This window comes from Dendrobates tinctorius, unplaced genomic scaffold (assembly GCF_039654945.1).
Source record: "Dendrobates tinctorius isolate UK_male_01 unplaced genomic scaffold, ASM3965494v1 ptg000014l, whole genome shotgun sequence".
Taxonomy (NCBI): domain Eukaryota; kingdom Metazoa; phylum Chordata; class Amphibia; order Anura; family Dendrobatidae; genus Dendrobates; species Dendrobates tinctorius.
The window spans coordinates 3,243,284-3,266,973 of record NW_027361682.1 but is presented as its reverse complement, the minus strand read 5'-3'; the positions used below and the strand labels follow the sequence as shown (position 1 = coordinate 3,266,973).

The following is a 23,690-nucleotide window of genomic DNA, read 5'->3' as shown; positions in this document are numbered from 1 at the left end:
GTGTGGAAAGTGATGTTTTCCTCTAGTATTGAGATAATATTGGACAGCTTTAATACCCGCTGTATGATGTATACTAGAGTACAGAGCCTCCACATCAATTGAACACAGCATAGTATCTGCCTCAACCGTTAGTCCATTCAACTTGGTTAACAGATCGGTGGTATCTCTCACATATGAGAGTAAGGCCAAAACGAAAGGTCTCAGGATTTGATCAAGATAGACACTACAGTTCTGGGCTAGGGAATCTATTCTCGATACTATCAGTCTCCCCTTTAGGGGTGGATATCCTTGGATTTTTGGAATTGCATAAAAAGTTGCAATGACAGGGTTCTTAGGTAACAAATAGTTGAATTCATTGTTAGAGATCAAATTCATCGTTTTGGCCTTAACCAAAATCTCATTTAGCTCTTTTTTTATATCCAGATACAGGGTCTTGACGCATAACCTCATAAGTTGTGTCATCAGATAGTATATCCATACACATATTTACATACTCAGATCTATTCATAATTACAGTGTTACCCCCTTTATCAGATGGCTTTATTACCACTGACACATTCGATTGGAGCCCTTCAAGAGCTCTTCTTTCCCCATCAGTAATGTTAGAGGCAACAGGTTTCTGTCTGGGATTAATCCTCCTTATGTCATCCACAACCAACTTTTGAAAGACATCTATAATGCCCTGATCACCTAATGGTGGCATCTTAATACTTTTTGGCTTAATATTAGTAAAGCCATCTCTGTAAGAAGATATACATCACGCAGTTCATCTGGTCTTATACCTAGCTGTTGACATCTTTTAATAATAGAAGTATTTAAGGTGTTTTTTGATCTATATAGTTTCCCCCAGACAGGTGTTTAAACCGTGAACTACAAAAATTAGGGACCATCCTGAATGGGTAAACACTGTCGTGAGAAGATGGCTTTTACACCTTTTAGATCAAAATTGTGTCATCCAAGTACGCCATGTTATTTCCATGTACTATTACTCTTTATTTACTTACTACACAGTATTTGCTTATTTTGCTTTTAACATAGGTTCTGGTTTTAAGGCTGCATTGCTGCTGTTCAAAACCTTTTCACAGTAAGTCATGAAAACATGTACTGTACATGACCGTAGTTGTTGCTCTATCGTGAAAAGCATATTTAAGCTTAATGCCAAGAGAAAGAGAGAGTCCATGTAATCCTACCCATGTGAGCACAGACCAGACACCACTTTCTGTAAGAAATAATAGCATCTTCCAGCAAGGCTAAGAACACCACCATCTCTCGAAATTCTGTGGCGGTCACCAAGTAGTACATCAGTGATTTCTCCAACCTGGTCAAGTAGCTGTTGGTGCTGAGTTTGGCACAAGTGGATGACTGGGAGCGTACACTTGTTTCATTGTCACACAATCAAGGACAGATGCCTGACAGTGAGATACAAGTAGAGGAGCAGAAAAAAAACAGCAGATGTGGAGGATTCAAATGAGGACACCAACCAGTTACTACTTGGGAATACACCCTGGCTACCAAAAATACAAGTTTGCAAAGAACATGTAGGATGGCTTGCTCGTATAGCATGCCAGATTGCTCTTCCCAAATGAGTAGGTGATCATGGTTCATGTGTTTATGAAGAGCTTTAGTTCCTAGTCTTTTCTTGCCTGTATTTCCACTATTTTTATTCCTCCTGCTAAGCATTCACATTGCAAAACAACTTACCACCAGTAAGGGATACTTCACACTAAGCGAGATCGCTAGCGACATCGCTAATGTGTCACCGATTTTGTGACGCAACAGCGACCTCCAAATGACAGAAAAAAATGACGGCACATCCTAGTCTGAATAGGTGCATACCAAAAAAACAGCTTACATATCAAAACAAGGAAATGGTTGCACGCAATTGCATTAAGGCATATCAAATATGAAATATATGAAATGTGAATAGCATAATGGCTTTTTGAATTTAGAAAAAACATATGAGATACTTAGCACAAAATCTGGCCAAAAGATGTGAGCTTGAATTGTGACCTACATCTCTTTTGGTGCCATTTCATCTAAGAACAAATGATGACTGTTCATCTTATCTAATAAATCAACTGAAAGAAGTTGTGATACATATTCTTTAGACCCGGAGTGCTATTGGATTAGGGGAAACTGAAATGTTATTGATGAATTTAAATGTCCACAGTGTAAAAGATTAACTGCTATGGTGGCTGGGGACTGTGCAGAACATTGACTCAAACTCACGTGAGGCAAAGGGAGCCAATTGTGGCATGCTTTTGGATGTACTACTACTGTCCAGATTGCTGGCACCAATGATGGTAGTGCTTCTGCAGTTCCTATATTCTTAGCGAGTATGCTCGTTGCTCGGGTGGTCTCCGAGTATTTTGGCGTGCTCTGAGAATTAGTTTGTTTCGAAGTAGCTGCATGATTTATGGCTGCTAGCCAGCCTGAATACATGTGAGGATTGCCTGTTTGTTAGGGAATCCCCACATGTATTCAGCCTGTCCAGCAGCCATAAATCATGCAGCTGCATCGACACAAACTAAATCTTCGAACATGCCCAAATACTCGGAGGGCATCCGAGCAACGAGCATACTCGCCCATCGCTACTCGACACTTCCAGCCACAGACACTGAATTAAGCAACTGGCCTCCATTTTGTTCAGCAAAACACGCCCCTGGGGTGAGGATATGTGAGTGGTCATTCCCACCCATCTCTTACAGCTGCTTGTAAAACCCGGCCCTGGAGTGGCCCAAACAATCCTCTCGGCATTATATGTGCTGGAGCATACTTCCGAACTCACATCACCGCAGCTAATAGCCGCGATGACACATATCTCCCCTCAAGGACTTGTCTGGCGGCCAACTTACAATAGATATAGAACTGCAGCAGGGCGAGACGGAATTGACAGAGACCGAAATAATCCCATTGGTGATGTGCAGGGAGTTTTATACATGGCACAGGTGTTACAGGAATAAGCATTCTTTAACACTTCTCCATCAATTGGTGTCACGGTTCAACCTCTCACTGTGTCCTAGGGATGCAGTGAGTGACAGCTCTGCCGCCTTATAGAATCAGGGGCATGCGGGGCCATCAAGTATTGTGAACGACAGATCAGCTGCCCAATCAGAAGCAGGGGCATGCTGGACTGTTCGTATTGACAACCCAACCACCCAATCTTATGGTGTGATTAGATTCCATAACTATCTCCATGGGTTCAGCCTCTTGTTTAGCTGGTCCAGAGCTCAGTAGAGATCCATTAGCAGTCTCCTTAAGAATAGCTGAAAGTCTGTTTTGAATTTTTATCCCATGTTTTTAAGAAAGAGAAATATACATAATATTTCCGTTTGCTCCTGAATCAACCGTGGCAAGTGTGGAAATCTATTGAAACCTGATAGGAATGAAGCAATGAGAATCCTTGTTTGCTTTTTTCCATGTTGGATGCAATAGAAGAAATTGAACCAGCGCTTCCAGAGAATACTGAGATCCATTCAGACAAGACTGATTCTTCATCAGAAAAGTTATGATCCGCTACCACTGCCACTGTTTTACAGAGTCGCGAAGGACAATTAATGAAAGAGTGGTCCGACTTGCCACAATAGAGACAATGATTTTCCCGAAGTCTCCTCGCTTTCCTATCAGCAATGATACAGCGGGTATGTTATAATTATTAAAAGCAATTTTTATTAAATACGCTTAAAATATGGGACCAAAACAGACAAAAAAGAGGATAGTAGAATTCTAGTTCCTCAAAAACTATCTACTAGATAAACAGACAGTACTGGGTGCTATCTGCAACACTGACAACAATAAGTAGATAAAATAAAATGGAATTGTAATATTAGTCAATATCATCTATCGGTCAGAGAAAGCTACTACCAAATACTCACAAATTCAATTGTAACATACTCACGGACACACATTCACATGGGTCAGCAGTGGTTATATATGGAAATACTATCCCCATTAAGAGTGTAGGCCAGAAAATGCTCACTAATAATTGGATATATATGAACCAACAGCGGTCGGCAAAGAACAGATAAAGCTGTCATATCCAAATGAGTCAAGCTGACTTGTCCAAAACTGCACATGTATGTAAAGTGATGAATAAACAGCTGTAGATGCTAGATGGAAACAAATACCGCATTTTTCGGACTATAAGACACACTTTTTTCCTCCAAAAATTTGGAGGAAAATGGGGGGTGCGTCTTATAGTCTAGATGTACCTGCTGTGGATAGGGAGATGGGGGAGCGGCAGACAAGCAGGTCCCAGGAGGCAGGACAGCTGCTGCGGCTGACCCCTGTGCCTGCTGTTAAAGAAAAATGAATATTCACTGCTCCACACTCCCATAGTTCCTCCCACCTCTGTGCACTGAATGCATCATCGAGAGGTGGGAGGGACTATGGGCGTGTGGAGCAGGGTGAATATTCACTGTCTTTAGTAGCGGGCACACGTGATCACCCAGCAGCTGCAGAAAACCGGCGGCTGCGGCTAATAGTGTGTCTGCTATTAAAGAAGATAAATATTACTGCTCCACACGCACATAGTCCCGGGTATTGTGAGCATTTAGTATTCCGGCAGCTGTCTTCGGCTTGTAAACAGCGCATGACGTCACTGCCATGTGCTGCTTACAAGCATAAATCAGCTGCTGGCATCAGAAGAGAACACTGCGAGGGAGCGCAGGGAAGGTAAGTGGAATGGATTATATTGTTTTTCTAAGTTTTCCTCATGGGGGCCATGTATACCAGGATGGGGATGAGGGGGCCATGTATACCAGGATGGGGATGAGGGGCCCATGTATACCAGGATGGGGATGAGGGGCCCATGTATACCAGGATGGGGATGAGGGGCCCATGTATACCAGGATGGGGATGAGGGGCCCATGTATACCAGGATGGGGATAAGAGGACCATGTATACCAGGGAGGGAAGATGAGGGGACCATGCATGCCAGGATGGTGATGAGGGGGCCATGTATACCAGGATTGGGGACATATTAGTACAGAATTGACCACATTTTTTGCTTCAATTTTTTTCTAATTTCCTCCTCTAAAACCTAGGGGCGTCTTATAGTTTGGTGCTTCTTATAGACCAAAAAATATGGCAAGTGTAATTTAACTCTCAACTACCACGCACTTGTCCTAGGGATTCAGTAGAGGTATCAGAAAGGCCAGTGTTCTGCCCTTCCATTGCTGGCTGTTTTGCTGCATTGGTAACTCAGCCCCCCCCCCCAGAAGTACCATAAATAGTATTCTTCTCACCTGTCTTCTATCTGTCTCGTCAGGAATGCCTAACCCTTTAACTAGGTGATTTTTATCACACTTTACTTCACGTCCCAAAAGTGCGGTCCATACTGGAACGCACGCCGGATACTAGAGGCTTATGTATAACTCAAACTGGAAGTGCTCTCTGCATGTCAGCGTCCTTGGTGGTTAACTTCCTACCGCGTGACCAGGGAATGGATGGAAGGAACATAAGAGACCTCCTGAGAAGGAATTGCCTGAATCAGGAGCTCCACCTCTACAGAAAGGCTGAGGGACTTCTTGATCAGTGAGGTGTTGCCCTCCAGACCATGCTGCAGGAGGAAGGAGAGGGATAGACCACCCCAGATTCCAGCAATCAGGAGCTCCAGGCAAATTATTCTACGCCAGGAGCACTCCTCCTATGCATCTGTCCCTAATCGGGACAGGAAAAACACTGGTGAGTAGTGGTGGGAGGGGCCTTTCAATGTATTGTGTGTATCTGTCCCCTATCAAGGATGTGAAGTACTACCTCCTGATGGTGCTGTCAGGAGAGATGTTCTAGAAGAAGCCTTTACTTACAGATAAAAATTAAGGCTTGGTTTCAGTTTGATAAAATACATGTGGTAGACTCCCCAAATGTATGGAGGAAAGTGCTGTGGTCAGATGAGATTAAAATTGAACTTTTTGGCCACCAAGGTAACCACTATGTCTGTCGTCAAACCAACATGGCTCATCACCAGACCTGTCTCTAACCTTTCCTTCATCTCTAAACTCCTGGAATGCTTGGTCCACTCCCGTCTAATCCGCTATCTCTCGGATAACTCTCTTCTCGACCCCTTACAATCTGGTTTCTGCTCTTTACACTCTACTGAAACTGCCCTCACTAAAGTCTCTAATGATCTAATAACAGCTAAATCGAAAGGTCATTGTTCCCTGCTGATTCTCCTGGATCTCTCTGCCGCATTTGACACTGTGGATCACCAGCTCCTCCTCACTATGCTCCGCTCTATAGGCCTCAAGGACAGAGCCCTCTCCTGGTTCTCCTCCTACCTCTCTGACCGCTCCTTCACTGTATCTTTTGCCGGCTCCTCTTCCTCTCCTCGTCCCCTTACTATCGGGGTCCCGCAGGGCTCAGTCCTAGGCCCATTCCTCTTCTCTCTATACACTGCCCCTATTGGACAAACAATCAGCAGATTTGGGTTCCAGTATCATCTCTATGCTGATGACACCCAATTATACACTTCTTCCCCTGCCATCACCCCTACCCTAATTCAAAATACCAAGGATTGTCTGTCTGCTGTCTCTAACATCATGACCTCCCTCTATCTGAAACTAAATCTTCTTGTGTTTCTCCCCTCTACTAACCTCACTCTACCTAACATCGAAATAACCCTGGAGGGTTCAACCATAACTCCCAAGCAGCATGCCCGCTGTCTTGGGGTCATATTCGACACTGAACTTTCCTTTACTCCCTATATCCGATCACTCACTCGCTCTTGTCACCTGCATCTTAAAAACATCTCCAGAATCCGACCTTTTCTCATCTTTGAAACTGCTAAGACTCTTACTGTCGCTCTTATTCATTCTCTTCTGGACTACTGCAACTCTCTTCTGATCGGTCTCCCTCTTACCAAACTTTCTTCTCTCCAATCCATCTTGAATGCGGCAGCCAGTGTCATATTTCTGTCCAGCCGCTTCACCGATGCCTCCATCTTGTGCCAGTCATTACACTGGCTACCTGTTCGCTACAGGGTCCAGTATAAACTCATCTCTCTCACCCACAAAGCTCTCCACTGTTCTGCACCGCCTTATATCTCCTCTCTCATCTCTGTCTATCGCCCTACACGTGCCCTCCATTCTACAAATGACCTAAGACTAATATCCCCCGTAATCCAAACCTCGCACCTCCGTCTCCAAGACTTCTCTCGTGCTGCTCCAACTCTCTGGAATGCACTTCCCCAGACGATCAGACTGATACCTAGCCCCGACCTATTCAAGCGTGCTTTGAAAATCCATCTCTTCAAACAAGCCTACCACATCAACTACTCAGTAAACTAACTTTGCCCTGTTCCCTCCTTCCAAATATTATTCTGAATCTGCACCCTACTATTCATCTGTCTCCACACCCTCCATGCACACAATAACTGCACTTGATACTTGTTTATTGCACTTAAACACACGGGCTGATGACCGGATCATGCAGCTTTATATGAAAATCCCTATTACAATTGCCAGACCTGAATTAATAAGCACTTTCCACCTACTGTGTCCCCCCCCCCCCCCAATTTCCTTATAGATTGTAAGCTTGCGAGCAGGGACCTCACTCCTAATGTCACTGCTGAAATTGTCTTAACTTGTATTGAATTTATTGTCTGTACATGTCCCCGCTTAATTGTAAAGTGCTGCGGAATATGTTGGCGCTATATAAATAAAAATTATTATTATTATTATCACCCCAAGAACACCATCCCCCACAGTGAAACATGGTGGTGGCAGCATCATGCTGTGGGCATGTTTTTCAGCAGCAGGGACAGGAAAAATGGTCCGAGTTGAGATGAAGATGGATGGTGTGAAATACAGGGATATTCTTTAGTAAACCCTGTTTCAGTCTGTTAGTGATTTGAGACTAGGACGAGGTTCACCTTCCAACAAGACAATGACTCAAAGCATATTGCTAAAGCAAAAATATTTGAGTGGTTTAAGGGGAAACATGTAAATGTGTTGAAGTGGCCTAGTCAAAGCCCAGACCTTAGTGCAATTGAGAATATGTGGTCAGACTAGAAGATTGCTGTTACCAGAGGAAACCATCTAATTTGAAGCTGGAGCAGTTTTGTCTTGAGGAATGGGCAAAAATCCCAGTGACAAGGTGTGGAAAGATCATACAGACCTATCCAAAGCAACTTGCAGCTGTAAGGAGGCTCTACAAAGTACTGACTTTAGAGGGGTGAATATTTATGCATACTGAAGTTTTCAGTTATTTTGTCCTATTTGTTGTTTGATCCACAAAACAAAATAAAACGTAATCTTCACAGTTGTAGACATGTTCTTTACATGAACTGATGCAAACCCTCCAAAAAAAAATAAAGTCAGTAAAACTCCAGGTTGTGAGGTAGCAAATCATGGAAAAAAGCCAAGGGGGTGAATACTTTCACAAGCCACTGTAAAGTTACTCTACACGCCAGTGACTGATTAGAACCTGTGACTAGAGATGAGCGACTTTGCCTTTTTTCGGGTCGAGTCGAAATTGGCCGATTATTGTGAAAAGTCGAAGGCCGACTGAAACACGAAACCCAATGCAAGTCAATGGGGAAGAAAAGTCGGCAGTGAGTGGAGGACAGGAAACACACCTACCTTGCCCATTTTAATGCCAAAAGCATCAATTCTTATTACTTAAGCTTGTCAACCTTAATTTACTTTATAATAATAGTTAGGCATTGAAAACTGGGGGTTATTTGGCTAAAGTTGTGTGGGGGGGGTAGGGCTGGCTCCAGATTTTCGTGGGCCCTGGGCCAAAGAGTGTCACTGGGCTCTTTTAACACATGCCACAATTCATGATCCTCTGATACGGCAGAGAAATAGCGGTATAGTAAAATGAAAAATACTTCACTTCTTACATCTCATGACTGACATCCATTTTAAATTCTCCAATAGCTCCAAAAAAGGACAGTATATTACTACATACAGTATTATGGCCACCGCATAGTGCGCTATACAGAGTAATGAGGCCCATATATTTCTCCATACAGAATCTTTGGTCCCATATAATGTTCCATACAGTATATGATGAGCTCCACATAATGCTACAGTATATGTTTGTCCCCATGGATGAAGCTCCACTGTCTAATAGGCCAAATAATGCTCCATATATAATGGGCCCCATTTCTAATGCTCCAGTGTATAATGGGCCCTGTAAATGCTGCTCCAGTGTCTGATGTCCACCTTTGGACTGCTCCAGTGTATGGTGGGCCACATATATCATTCTCCAGAGTATAGTGCTCCCCAAAAATTGCTCCCAACCTTTAAAACAATTAGTCTCCTCGCTAGGGAATCCCTGTACTCTGGACTCCTCGTCGTCCCCATCTTCCAGCTCTCTGCATTTGGACTGTTTAGGTAGAGGGCGTACAGACGTGATGTCATTGTGCTCTCTGACCAGAATGTCACTGTCAGGAAACGCGGAAGACGTCACGGCGGTGGAGCAGGGAGAGGTAAGTATTTCAACTTTGCAAGTGCTGAGATCCTGAGCAAGCAGGGGGGGCCCACTCGTTGGCGACGGCACTGGCACAGGGACCCTCATAGTACGGTGGTGTGTCTGACGGCGGGTGGGCCCTCCTCCCACCGGCAGAGACACTTTGCGTACTATGAGGGGCCCTGTGCCAATGCCGTCGCCCATGAGTATGCCCCCCCCACCTGCTCAAGGAACCTGCACTTTCATCTGCACCTTCCTCTTTGTCACCGTGTAAGGTGGTATAGTATGCGGGAAGGGGAACCTGAATTTCATCAGGGTCAGATTCTGGCTGTGTAGAGTGCGAAGGGAATGTAGTGGTCTGCGTCAATGTACCAGCAGAATCATCTAGCAGTGGCTGGGCCTCAGTGCACTTGTGGCGCCCCCAGGAGTACGGTCGCCACAGTGGCATTACCTTCCTCCTAGGGAGTGTGATGTCATGCTTGGGAGCAACGAAGGATCTCTCTAGCAGTGAAACCAACACACAACACAGTTCCCACTCCAGGCCAGCAGGGAGAGCTCTGAACCTGACTGCTGAGGAGCTGCTCTCTGTGGTTGGGAGGAGGGAAGTTAGGGCAGTCTGTGAAGGGAAGGGGAAGTGTGTGGATGTGTGAAGGGGAGCTGGAGGATGAGCAGCGTTAAGGCTCACTCCTAGCTGGAGCGCATGGTCCGGATTCTGGTCTCCGAGTTTGTAGGGACACTGACGGTCCTGCAGCAGAAACCGGAGGAAGTAGCAGCTGTAAATGCTCTGTTCCCAACTAAGGCTCGGAGGCCCCAGCAGCGACTTGTGTGAGCCAGAAGGAAAAGGCTACGGCTGCCTGCCATACGAGAAAGTTTCAAAAGAGAGTCAACAGGGGGAACTTCAGTGAACTCAGTACTGCGAGTACCTCTGATAAGCGCTAGAACGGAGGCCACACTACCTATCTGCAGAGAGAGAATTCCTAATTTGCTTCCAAGCTGACCAACTTCTCCATCTCAACTCTGGGTCCTGTAGGCACTTACCAAGTACAGGTAAAGGAACTGCACGACTGTGTCTGTCATCTTTCTCCTGCGCCTGGCGCACGGCTCTGCTACATCCTGCACTGCACACCATCTACCAACTCTTTCATCTGCCCTGCGACTACGGCCCTACCTGTGCAGGACTTCTACATCTTAGCTGCACCACAACATCTGTCCCAGAGAAGCGACACTGCAGCGCTGGTCAATCTGATCAGAAACCACAGGTGGCGTCACGTATCATTCACCTATAAACGTTATTCACCCCTTTGCATGTACGCCCATGGACACATCCCTCTGAGACACCGGCCCGGCACCGATTAACCCCACTGCTCTGGCTGGCCACCCACACTCCATGTCAGATTCATCTTGGACTGGGGAATTCACGATTTGACTTGATAACCCAGGCATGATATGTGGGAAAGAGCTACATGGACTAATGTGAAGTGTGGCCTGCTGCATCATTCACTTTTGGTGGGGGTGAAGGACACAAGGAAAGGGGTTCTTCCTGACCAGGAGCCAGCACTTGACAACTCAGTGCATGCATTTTTTGAAACTTCAGAAGAGGAGGGCATATTTGCTGGAGTCTGTTTCGGCAATGTAAGCCAAAACCAGTTCCTGATGCTCCAGCTTTAAAAGCGGTTAACCTACTCCCAGAAAAGGTAGCCTTCCAGGCGTTCCGGAGCCAGACCATGACGCATGCTCAACACCTCCTGCCTTAGCTGCTATTGTGCTTTTGCCACTACCAGCAGATGCACCACCACCATCAGTACCAGCTGGCTCGCCCACGTCCGCGGCCTCTTCCACCATACTTCCAAATTTTGGAGAAAATGGACCCAAAATAACATCGAATATATGATAGTGTATCAGTAGCGTACAGCTATATACAGTCAAAGGATAATTGTCAATCTCGCCAAAATATATTTCATGAGTCACACAGAGACGCTCACAGGCTCAGTATGGATTAGACAAGAATATAAAAAGTAGAAGAAGGGTACAGTATCATCAGATACCAGGTATAAGTAGTATAGTTTAAACATTCTAAATCTCCGTATATATTTCAGGAGGCAGACACAGACGCTCTCAGGCTCAGTATGGATTACAACACAATATAAAAAGCCATAAAACGGTAATGGATCTGAAGCGTACAGCTGTACACAGTGTAGGGGTCATTGTCAATCTCAGTATTTATTTCCACAGTCAGAAACAGACTCTCACTTGGTCAGTTTGGATTAGACCAGAATATAAAAAGCAGTAAATGGGGGAAGGTATCTAACTTTAAAGTTAATTATTCCAAAACAGAAGTTTTGAACATAACTCTCCCCGAGGAAGAGGCCCATAGACTCCAATCTTCCTTCCCTTTTAGGTGGGAGGACAGGGCACTTAAATACCTGGGAGTTATGATTCCTAAAAACTCCAATGATCTACTCAATCTTAATTATATCCCACTCCTCCATACAACCCTAGCTGACTTGAAGAAATACAATAGATCCCAACTTTCCTGGTTTGGCCGTATTAATGCAGTCAAAATGGACATTCTTCCCCGTTTTCTTTATCTTTTCCAGACAGTCCCTATTTTTGTTCCTGATCATTTCTTTAACCGTCTCCAATCAGCAATTAACAGTTTTGTTTGGGGCGCAAGAAAACCAAGACTTGGGTTCTCCACTCTGATTAGACCTAAGTCGAGGGGTGGCATGGGTCTTCCTAATTTTAAAACATATTACCGGTCTGCTCTTCTTTTCAGACTGGTGGACTGGAGATATGGTGACCTGTATAAACAATGGGTGATCATTGAAAAGCTGATGTCCCCACATTCACTGTATTGGCTCCCTTGGACCTATGATCCTCGGAACTACACAGTTTCTGAACTCCCACCGCTCACACAAGTGGTAATAAATTTCTGGTACAAATATAGCACCAAAATGAAAATCATTAACAGACCAAGTAGATTAGGCCCCCTCTTTAATAACATAGACTTCCCTCCTGCCACGACACGGACTTCATTTCTTTGTTGGGACTCTGACGACCGGGTTAGTCTGGGCCAGGCTGCAGACAAGATTGCAGGATTCCCTGCGGTGGGGGATATGAGGACGGCCTGCCCGGGGAGATAGATACCCTGGCTTGAATTTATTCAGCTCAAGAGCTGTTTTTCAAAGATAGCTCTTGGTCTGCCGACACCATTTGAGACCCTTATGCAGCTAACGGAGGGCCCTGCTCATGTGATCTCACTCCTCTATGGCCTGATCTCTGATTTGGAATCTACAGACACGCCCCGCTTCATCACTGCATGGGAGAAAGATCTGCGGATTAACTTTTCCGATGCGGATCGCCATAAAATCTTCACCCTGACTCATAAGTTGTCTATCTCTTGTGAGCCACAGGAGAAGAACTACAAAATCTTGACTAGATGGTATAGATGCCCTGACTTGCTGCACAAGATTTATCCGGGGGTCCCTGATTTATGCTGGAGATGCGGAGAGGACGGGGGTTCCATGCTACATATCTGGTGGCCCTGTCGTCTACTGAAGCCATTTTGGTCGGCGATCTTCCAGATTTTCTATATCATCTCTGGAATCAGATATGAACCATCTCCTCAGATTGCTCTCCGTTCTCTGATCCCTGGCCCATTAAAAACAATTAAAAGGGGCCTCTGGAGATTTTGCCTAATAGCAGCAAGAATGATCATACCCAGACATTGGAGATCCATGAGGGTCCCTTCTGTGATGGAATGGGTGGTGGAGATGGACAGATTGGAGCGTATGGAATCACTGATGTCCCAAGATAGGGGCTCCACATCTAGACAGTGACACACTTGGTTTCCTTGGCATTCATTCAAAGAGAGTCCGGAATTTGCCAACTGGATACATAATTAGCTCCCGAGTAATTTAGATGATTTGAGTTAAATAAGTTAAATTATTTTTTTTTTTTACTGATGGCTATAATCCCCCCCCTTCTTCCTTCCTTCCCTTACCCTATATCCCCATACCTATTTTTTTCCTTACTCTTACTACTATATCTTCTCCCTCATGTCTTTTCCTTCTTTTCTCTACTTCCATACTTAAATAATGCTTAACTACCCAGATAATGGTAGCATATGGTCTATTGTATTGTACCCTTTCTTTGTTATAAAAACTTTAATAAATATTTTCTGAAAAAAAAAAAAAAAGAAAGCAGTAAATGGGTAATGTATCACAAGTGTAGAGCTGTATACAGTGTTGGGGTAATTTTTAAATCTACAAATTGCAGGAGTAACCCACAGACTCTCACACGCTCAGGATGGATCACACCACAATATAAAAAGAAGATCCGCAAGAAATAATCACACATGTGGGCCAATGTTCCAGGTGTCAATGATACACTTAGGGTGGTGGGTGGAGGAGGACTACCTGGCAGAAAGGGTACAGTATCACCAGGTATATATAGCATAGTTTAAACATTAAAAATGTACGTCCATATATCAGGAGTAGTGTTGAGCCACCCCGCTAGTGTTCGAGTTCGGTTCGGTTCGTCGAACAGGAGGCAAGTTCGTCGAATGTTCGTCGAACGTTCGACGAACACCGTCGAGCCCCATTGAAAACAATGGTGGGCAAACACATAGAAAACAATTACAAAACACCTTAAAGGTGTCCCAAAGCAGACAAAATGCTCAGAAGACAAAAATAGCATATGGAAAAGGGCAACTACATATAGAAAAGAGGTGGAAGAGTAAAAGGAGGAGGAGGAGGAGGATGAGGAGGAGACACAGATATAGGCATGTCATGCCCTTATAAAAAAAAAAAAAAAAAAAAAAAAAATATATAAAATTCTAAAATCGAAGACGATCATAAACCGTCGGACATCCCACCATAAATTATGCCAACTGCCGATCGGGCGGCGTTATTCCCACGACCCTCCGAACAGCGTCCATGAAGGCAAAGTGTTTGGTTTCCGAGGGCAGTATGGTTGCAAAGCTGAACCTTAAAGGAATGTCCAGAAGGGCACCACCAGGAGTGGAGCCTGCTGCTTAATTGGAATCAACACGGGCAACCTCAACCATGCCAGCCACGGAAAAGATGGACAGATTGCAAGCTTTGTCGATTCTGTGGGTGTTGGTGCATGGCCGTTTTTAGTTGTGCTAGCGATCTGTCAGCTTAATTCCGTTAACGAACGAGACTCCGGCATGCCCCCGCAGTCCGCGTCCAGCATACTAGAGGGACACGCGAGGCTCTGGCACACTAGATCGAGCAATAACAGGTCTGTCATGCCCTTACATGTCCGGGGCTGCATGCGCGCTACACTGAAAGGACCAGCGTGTGTCGCTTACAGGTGCGGATAACCCGCTGAACCCCGTTAGTGATGGGGATCTGGGATTCCAGTTCTTCCCCGCGAACGAGGATTTCCCAGTAAGTGCAGGTCAACCAGAATTCCAGAATTAGGCCTAACCGGCATTCCAGAAAGAATGTGAAAAAATTAAGTGTCCAAACCACAGGTGCTGTAGCTTGCTTAATAGCTGTGCTCCTCTGCTGAGTAGCACGCAGTTCTTACATAAACAGTCGACATAGTTTGGTTCATGGGTGGGCAACTCTGCTGAGTAGCAGACAGTGCTTACATAAACAGGCGGCATAGTTAGGTTCAGGGGGGGGTTCCTCTGCTGAGCAGTAGACACAGGTACTAGTTCCAAAGTATTCACTGGGCTAAATGCAGTCAAAAACTGGTTCTTTCATAAACAGGCGGCATAGCTAGGTTCACGGGTGGGCTCCTCTGCTGAGCAGCAGACAGTGCTACAAGGCCCAAAAGGATTTTCTGGACAAGATGCGGTAAAAAATTATTAGAAATACACACGGTGTAGCTCCTTGACAGGTGCACTACACCGCTGGCTACCAGACAGCGCTACAATGCCATGAAACTGTCTAACATTGAAAACCATTATTAATGTGAAAATAAAGTTACGCTTTTGGTGAACAAACCGTTCTCGAACGGAACCTTGAACAGCCGAATTTTAAGCAAAGTGTTCGAGTTCGACGAACAGCTCGAACACCGCCCAAAACCGCTCGAATTTGAACTTGGCGAACAGGTCGACTCGAACACCGCTCATCTCTAATCAGGAGGCAGACTCAGACGGTCTCAGGCCCAGTATGGATTCGACAAGATTGTAGAAAGTTGAGAAAAGGTACAGTATCACTGGATACCAGGTATATATAGCATAGTTTAAACATGTCTGTGTATATTTCCGTAGTCCAACAAAGACACTCACAGCCTCAGTATGGATTAGACAAGAATCTAAAAAGTAGAAAAAGGGTAATGTATTCGAACCGTACACCAGTATACACTGCTGGGGTATTTTTCAATCTTCATATATATTTCAGTCTCAGTAAGACAGTCCAGACTCTCCGCAAGAGGAAACGAGATGGATACAAGTACAGACGGAAAGTCGACTGATTGCAGAAATTTTGGAATTACTAATCACAGGAAAAACTCCTGGGAGAATTCTCAGAGGAGATGCTGACCCTCAATTACTTTGTCTGTGGAGACAGCGAAAACATTTCTTGTGAAGAAAGGTTTGCTGTATCGCAGTACCGTGGATCCCATCACCGTTACTCATCTCCATCAAATTGTGATCACAGGGAGAGGTGTAGACATTGTCCTCACTGCCTATCATGATCTGTCAGGTAACTTTGGAGTGCTATAGACAGAAGCCACAGGCTGTAGGCGATTCTATTGGATTGGCATGAGAGGAAACATTTAAAAACGTGGGCAGGAATGTCACACGTCTGTGAGTAGGAAAACCGTGAAAGCTGATGATAAACCACCACTGCATCTCATTGTGAGTCGACGTCCATAACAAATGGAAGCCATTGATCATCTGATGATAGAGCCCAGCAGGACAGGGCATAGCTACGTCTTAACCATCATCTATCAGTTCACCAAATTTGTATTGGCAGTCCCAGTGAAGGATGTAACAGCCCAGACTACACAGCGGTGGAGCAGGGAGAAGTATTGCAAGTGCTGGGGCCCTGAGCAAGCAGGGGGGGGCCCACTCGTGGGCGTCAGTACTGGCAGAGGGCCCCTCATATTACGCTGGTGTGTCTGACGGTGGGTGTGCACCCCCACCGTCAGAGACACTTGATTGTACTATGAGGGACCCTGTGCCAGTGCCGTCACCCAAGAGTGTGCCCACCCACCTGTCCAGGTCAACGGCACTCGCACGGGTGCGTGCGTCAGGTGGTGACCCCGGCCGTGGGGGGGGGGGGGAGGCAGCCCAGTTAGGGAGGTTGAAAAAATGCCATATGTTGGACATTCAGCAGCTGAAAATAGAGGAACTGGAAAAGTCCGAGGAAGAGGAGGACAAAAGCGAGCCATTTTTCTGGCAACCTACGTGTCAGCAGGGAAAGGTGGGACAAAATCCTTTGAAACCCATGCATGGTTCATTTTAATGAAGGTTAGATCATCAACATTTTGGGTCGACAGACGGGTCCTTTTTTCTGTCAGGATTGATCCAGCAGCACTGAAGACTCTTTCGGATAGCACACTAGCAGCAGGGCAAGCGAGCTCCTGTAAGGCATTTTGTGCCAATTCAGGCCAGGTGTCCAGTTTACAGGCCCAATAGTCAAAGGGGAATGACCGGTGAGGGAGAACATCGATATGGGAGGAGAAGTAGTTTGTTACCATAGCTGACAACTGCTGTCTCCTGTCACTTTCGATCGATGCAGTATTACCAGTCGTGTGAGCGGTACTTGAAAAATCAGTCCACATGGTCATGAAACCCCTGTGTCCAACGCCTCTTCGGCTGTGTGCACCACGAACACCTCTTCCATGTTTCCCCCTACGGCTCGTGGGAGAACCATCACCGCCGCTGTGTGCTGGGAATGCCTCAAACAAACGGTTTACCAGAGTTGCTTGTTTGTCAGCCAATATTAGCTCTAGGTTCTCCTGTGGCATGGATGTTTTGGAATTTGCCTTTATAGCGTGGATCCAGGATGTTGGCCAACCAGTAGTCGTTATCATTCATCATTTTGGCAATGCGGGGGTCCCTTTTTAGGATCTGCAAGGCATAATCACACATGTGGGGCAATGTTCCATGTGTCAATGATGCACTGCGAGTGCTGGGTGGAGGAGCACTTTCTGGCAAATCAACATCCCTCCAGTCACGCACAAACCCTGTAACTGACCTTGCCACGCCAACATTTTCTCTTGCCCCGAGAAGCATCCTCTTCCCCTAAATAATCATCCTCATCATCCTCCTCCACCTCGTCCAGGATAGTTCCCTGAGCAGACAATGGCTGACTGTCATCAAGGCTTCCCTCCTCCTCCTCGGCTGCAGACGCCTGCTCCTTAATGTGCGTCAAAGTTTGCATGAGCAGACGCATAAGTGGGATGCTCATGCTTATGATGGCGTCGTCTGCACTTACCAGCCGTGTGCATTTCTCCGAACACTGAAGGACTTTACAGAGGTCTTTCAGCTGCGACTACTGCACACCAGTCAACTCCATGTCTGCCCTCAAACTGCCTGCCCGTGTATCCTGGCACAAATGCATTACAGCCCGCCTCTGTTCGCACAGCCTCTGAACCATGTGCAGGGTGGAATTCCACCTTGTTGCAACGTCGATAATTAGGCGGTGCTTGGGAAGGTGTAGCAATCGCTGCAGCTTCTGCATACGACTGGAGTGTACGGGCGACTGGCGGATGTGCGAGCACAGTCTTCGCACCTTATGGAGCAGGGCTGTGAACTCTGGATAATTATTGAGGAAGCACTGCGCCACCAGGTTCAAGGTGTGAGCCAGGCAAGGTATTTGCTGAGTTTTGAAAGGGCTATGGCTGCCACAAAATTCCAGCCGTTATCACTAACTACCTTGCCTGCCTCAAGATGTAGACTGCCCAGCCATGACTCAGTTTGTCGCTGCAAGTAGTCGGCCAGTACCTCCGCGGTGTGTCTGTTGTCGCTCAGACACATCATCTTCAACACAGCCTGCTGACGCTTACCACTAGCTGTTCGATAGTGGGACACCTCATGTGCAACACTGGCAGCTGTGGACGGAGTGCTCGTGCGACTGCGCTCTGTGGACGAGCTTTCGCTTCTGGAGGAGGAGGGTCGAACACCTACAGCCAACTGTTTCCTATACCGTGGGCTAGGCAGCACTGTCCCACCGCCGCTGTCCCCTGTGGACCCTGCATCCACCACATTAACCCAGTGCGCAGTGATGGACACGTAACGGCCCTGGCCATGCATCTGTTGTGAGGTGCACCTTTCCACTCACTGATTGCTTGAGTGCATGGACAATGCGGTCTTTCACATGCAGGTGGAGGGCTGGGATGGCTTTTCGAGAAAAGAAGTGCCGACTGGATAGGTCATAGCGTGGTACTGCGTAGGCCATGAGCTCGCGGAAAGCTTCGCTTTCAACCAACCGGTAGGGCATCATCTCTAACGAGATTAGTTTGGCAATGTAGGCATTCAAACACTGTGTACGCGCATGAGAGGATGAGTACATTCTTGTCCTACCGAGAGTCTCTGGTAGGGTGAGCTGGACTTGAGAGCTGCATATGGTGTAACTAGCGGTGGACATGGCGGACTGAGAGAGGGTTGGTGATTTTGTTCGTATTCTTGCTGATGGCCTAGATTCAGTCTTTCGTAGCAATAACATTGTGATTCCCTGACTGCTTTGGCCTTGCGACGACACCTCAACATTTGATGCTGGTGGTGTGCTAACCGGTGGGCTTATAGTGGGGGAAGCAATGTAGCGTTGCTGACTACATTCATTTGGAGCAGGTGCACATTTGGTACGTGAGGTTTGGTAGTCCATCCATGCTTGCAAGTGCATGGTGGTTAAATGTCTAAGCATGCAACTGGTATTCAAATTTCTCAGATTTTTCCCTTGGCTAAAGGTCTTTGCGCACTTCTTACAGATAACCGTTGCCTGATCATGAGGATTTTGTTCAAAAAAGTGCCACACTGCACTCTCCCTACTATGGAAGACATTTTGAGGCCTTGCACGCTGTGCTAATTTGACTGTCTGGCCAAGCTGTCTTGCAACTCGTTGGGTTTTTGTAAACCGTTTTTGGACTGCTACGGGCCTGCCAGATAACAGCTGTTGCGATGTCGATGCCTGCTGCGGATCCTCCTCCTCCTCTTCTGAGCTATTGGCAGCGGCACCCTCTTCCCCCAATGGATGCCAATCTGGGTCAACAACTGGGTCATCCATCACCTCCTCTTCAATTTCATGTGCACCTTCTTCTGTGTCACCGTGTAAGGTGGTATAGTATGCGGGAAGGGGCACCTGAGATTCATCAGGGTCAGATTCTGGCTCAGTACACTGCGAGGACAATGTAGTGCTCTGAGTGAATATACCAGCAGAAAAATCTAGCAGTGGCTGTGCATCAGTGCACTCCATGTCAGATTCATCTTGGACTGGGGAATTCACGATTTGACTTAATAACCCAGGCATGGTATGTGAAAAGAGCTCCATGGAGTAATCTGTAGTGTGGCCTGCCACATCCTTCACTTTTGGTAGGGGTGAAGGACACAAGGAAAGGTGTTGTTCCTGACCAGGAGCCTCCATTGACGACTCAGTGCTTTTATTTTTTGAAACTTCAGAAGAGGAGGCGATAGAGCTGGAGGCTGTGTCAGCAATGTTAGCCAAAACTTGTTCCTGAAGCTCCGGCTTTAAAAGCGGTTTACCTACTCTCAGAAAAGAGAGCCTTCGAGGCCTTGTGGAGCCAGACGATGATGCAGGCTCAACACCTCCTGCCTTAGCTGCTATTGTGCTTTTGCCACTACCAGCAGATGCACCACCAACCCCACCACCATCAGTACCAGCTGGCAACCCCCGCCCACTTCCACGGCCTCTTCCACCATACTTCCTCATTTTTGGAAAAATGTACCCAAAATACCACCAGCTATATGGTACTGTAAAACAAGGTACAAGGTGTATATAGTATTGGGGAGAATTTGAATCTCCCTAGAGAATTTAGGAGGCTGAACTATTATCTCAGGCCCACTATAGATTACACCTCAATTTAACAGGCTGAAATTGGCTGGTGTATGACAAAGTACAAGGTGTGTATATAGTATTGGGGAGAATTGGAAGCTCCCTAGAGATTTGATGACGCTGACAATGATGCTCTCAGTCCAAGTATGGCAGCAGGCAGCCTAATAAGCAGGACTGCTGCACACAAAAGTGTGGAAAAATGAACCCTTGGTAACTGTGCAGAAAAGAGGAAGAAAAGTATTTTTGCTTTTAAAAAAGGAGTTTGCACAGCAGTGTGCAAACAGCAATGCAGCTCTCAGGGAGCCTAATAACCAACAGAGCTGATGCACAAAAATATATCCTCCCCTGTCACTGCACACAAACTGTTGTGTTGTAAGTGGAAATCGCTACCAGCAGAAGCAGTTTTTTGGTTCTTCTTCCCTGCCTAACGCTCTCCCTACAGAATCAGCAGCTGCAACCTCTCCCTATGCTAAGATCGGCAGAAGTAAGATGACGGTCGGTGTGCACGCCCCTTTTATAGCCCCTGTGACGCCACACAAAGCCAGCCAATCACTTGCATGCCCTTCTCAAAGACGGTGGTGACCGCTGCCCATGTCATCGCGCTGCCCACAGTGTGCGTCCTCCATCATTGGCTGAAAAAGGGCGCTGGAAGCATCATTTGAAACGCGACTTTGGCGCTCTGGTCGCCGACCTCATGCTGTGGTCGGGATTCGTTTCATGAAACCCGACTTCAGCGAAAGTCGGCGACTTATGAATTTGACCGACCCGTTTCGCTCAACTCTACCTGTGACTTCTCTGCAGTTAGTGGTCACTACTCACCTGTGCCGTTATCTGTAGGAATCTCCTCCTTACATCGCTCATCACCCCTCACATATGTCTCTGTAGCATTAATATGGGGCAGATCTTCACCCTGAAACAAAGATTGTAAAAGTCACAGACAGATGGAGACGTTTGTTGAAATGATTTTTAAAAACAACAAAGTTCAAACTAAATCTAAGGGTCCACTCACACTGGTGTATATTCTCTCCTGCGACAGAACTGGGCCGATTATACTAATGTCATTTGGCTCAAACACTGTCAGAGTCTGATCAGAGTGTCACCTTGGTAAGATCAGATTCTCATGAGAGAATTGCAGTACAGGTGCGGGAAAGATGGAGAACTTAATTTCTCCATCTTCTGCATTGTCTTTGTAAGCGTACATCCAACTGCACTCGGATGACATCGGAGTGCAGTTTGATGTTTCACATGTACCCAAAGACTTGAATGGGTGAATGCAATCCGATCATCGGATGCACCTGCAGCATGCTCCGATTGTTTTCTCATGCTGAATTGGCATGAAAAAATAATTGCAGATCTGCACTGCCATGAACCCCTTAATGACTGGAGCTTTTTTCGGTTTTCGTTTTCCGCTCCCCTTCTTCCCAGAGCCATAACTTTTTTATTTTTCCATCAATATGGCCATGTGACAGCTTATTTTTTGTGGGACGAGTTGTACTTTTGAATGACCTAATTGGTTTTAGCATGTGGTGTACTCAAAAATGGGGAAAAAAATTCCAAGTGCGGTGAAATTGCAAAAAAAAAGTGCAATCCCACACCGTTTTTTTGTTTGACTTTTTTGCTAGGTTCACTAAATGCTAAAACTGACCTGCCATTATGATTCTCTAGGTCATTACGAATAAACATGTCTAGGTTCTTTTTTATCTGAGTGGCAAAAAAAAATTCCAAAGCTTTAACCCCTTACCTACAATGGACGTAATATTCTGTCCATGTGACCCTGGACCTAATTACCATGGACGGAATATTACGTCCCAGCGATCAGCGGCGCCCATGTGGTGAGCGCCGCTGATCGCGGCCGAGTGTCAGCTGATTATCACAGCTGACACCCGGCACAATGTGTCAGGGGCGGTCACGGACCGCCCCCGACACGTTAACCCCTTGTACACCGCGATCAAACGCGATCGCGGTGTACCGGGGGTTAAAGGGAAGCATCGGCAGGTTGGGGGCTCCCTCCGTGCTTCCCTGAGCCCCCCACAGCAGCGCAATGTGCAGCGCTGCTGCGGGGGTCTCTTTCCCTACAGGCCCCCGGATCCAAGATGGCGACGGGGGCCTTCGGGGGCCTGTAGGGAGCTGACTTCCTCATTGCCTGCAAAGCGCAGGCATGAGGAAGCCTGCAGCAGTGCCTGTGACAGATCGCTGATCTGTCACAGTGATCTGTGATGTGACAGATCAGCGATCTGTCACAGGACAGTGATGTCCCACCTGGGACAAGGTAATAAAGTAAAAAAAAAAAAAAAAAAAAGTGTTAAAAATATTAAAAAAAAAAAATAAAATAAAATATTCCCCAATAAATCCATTTTTTCAAAATAAAAAAAATAAATAAATAAAAGTATACATATTTGGTATCACCGCGTCTGTAGCGACCCGCCCTATAAAACTGTCCCATTAGTTAATCCCTTTAGTGAACCCCTTAAAAAATAAAAAACGAAGCAAAAAATAATGATTTATTATCATACCACCGAACAAAAAGTGCAATAACGCGCGATCAAAAAGACGCATATAAATATCCATGGTACCGCTGAAAACGTCAGCTTGTCCCGCAAAAAACGAGCCACCACACAGCATCATCAGCGAAAAAATAAAAAAAAGTTATAGCTCGCAGAATAAAGCGATGCAAAAATAATTATTTTTTATATAAAATTGTTTTCATTGCAAAAAACCGACAAAACATAAAAAAAGACCTAAATGAGGTATCGCTGTAACCGTACTGACCCGAAGAATAAAACCGCTTTATCAATTTTACCACACGCGGAACGGTGTAAACGCACCCCCCCAAAAGAAATTCATGAAACGCTGGTTTTTGTTCATTCTGCGTCCCAAAAATCGGAATAAAAAGCGATCAAAAAATGTCACGTGCCCGAACATGATACCAATAAAAACGTCAACTCGTCCTGCAAAAAATAAGACCTCACATGACTTGGTGGGTCAAAATACGGAAAAATTATAGCTCACAATATGTGGTGATGCAAAAACTATTTTTACAATAAAAAGCGTCTTTTCGCGTGTGACAGCCGCCAAACATAAAAACCGCCATAAATAGTAAATCAAACCCCCCGCTATCACCCCCTTAGTTAGGGAAAAATAATAAAATTAAAAGAAAATGTATTTATTTCCATTTTCCCATTAGGGTTAGGGCTAGGGTTAGGGCTCGGGTTAGGGGTGTGTTGGGGTTAGGGTTGGAGTTATAATTGGGGGGTTTCCACTGTTTGGGCACATCAGGTGCTC

The 23,690-nt window shown here is 45.8% G+C and overlaps 1 protein-coding gene across 1 annotated transcript in view; it reads right to left on the bottom strand.

The window, feature by feature from the left end:
- Positions 1–23,690, bottom strand: part of LOC141073760 (uncharacterized) — a 60,875-nt gene that overhangs the window by 29,559 nt on the left and 7,626 nt on the right. Inside the window, exon 5 of the mRNA XM_073561164.1 lies at positions 21,228–21,318. Coding sequence (XP_073417265.1) covers positions 21,228–21,318 — 91 coding nt within the window. The remainder of the gene's footprint in view (positions 1–21,227; positions 21,319–23,690) is intronic.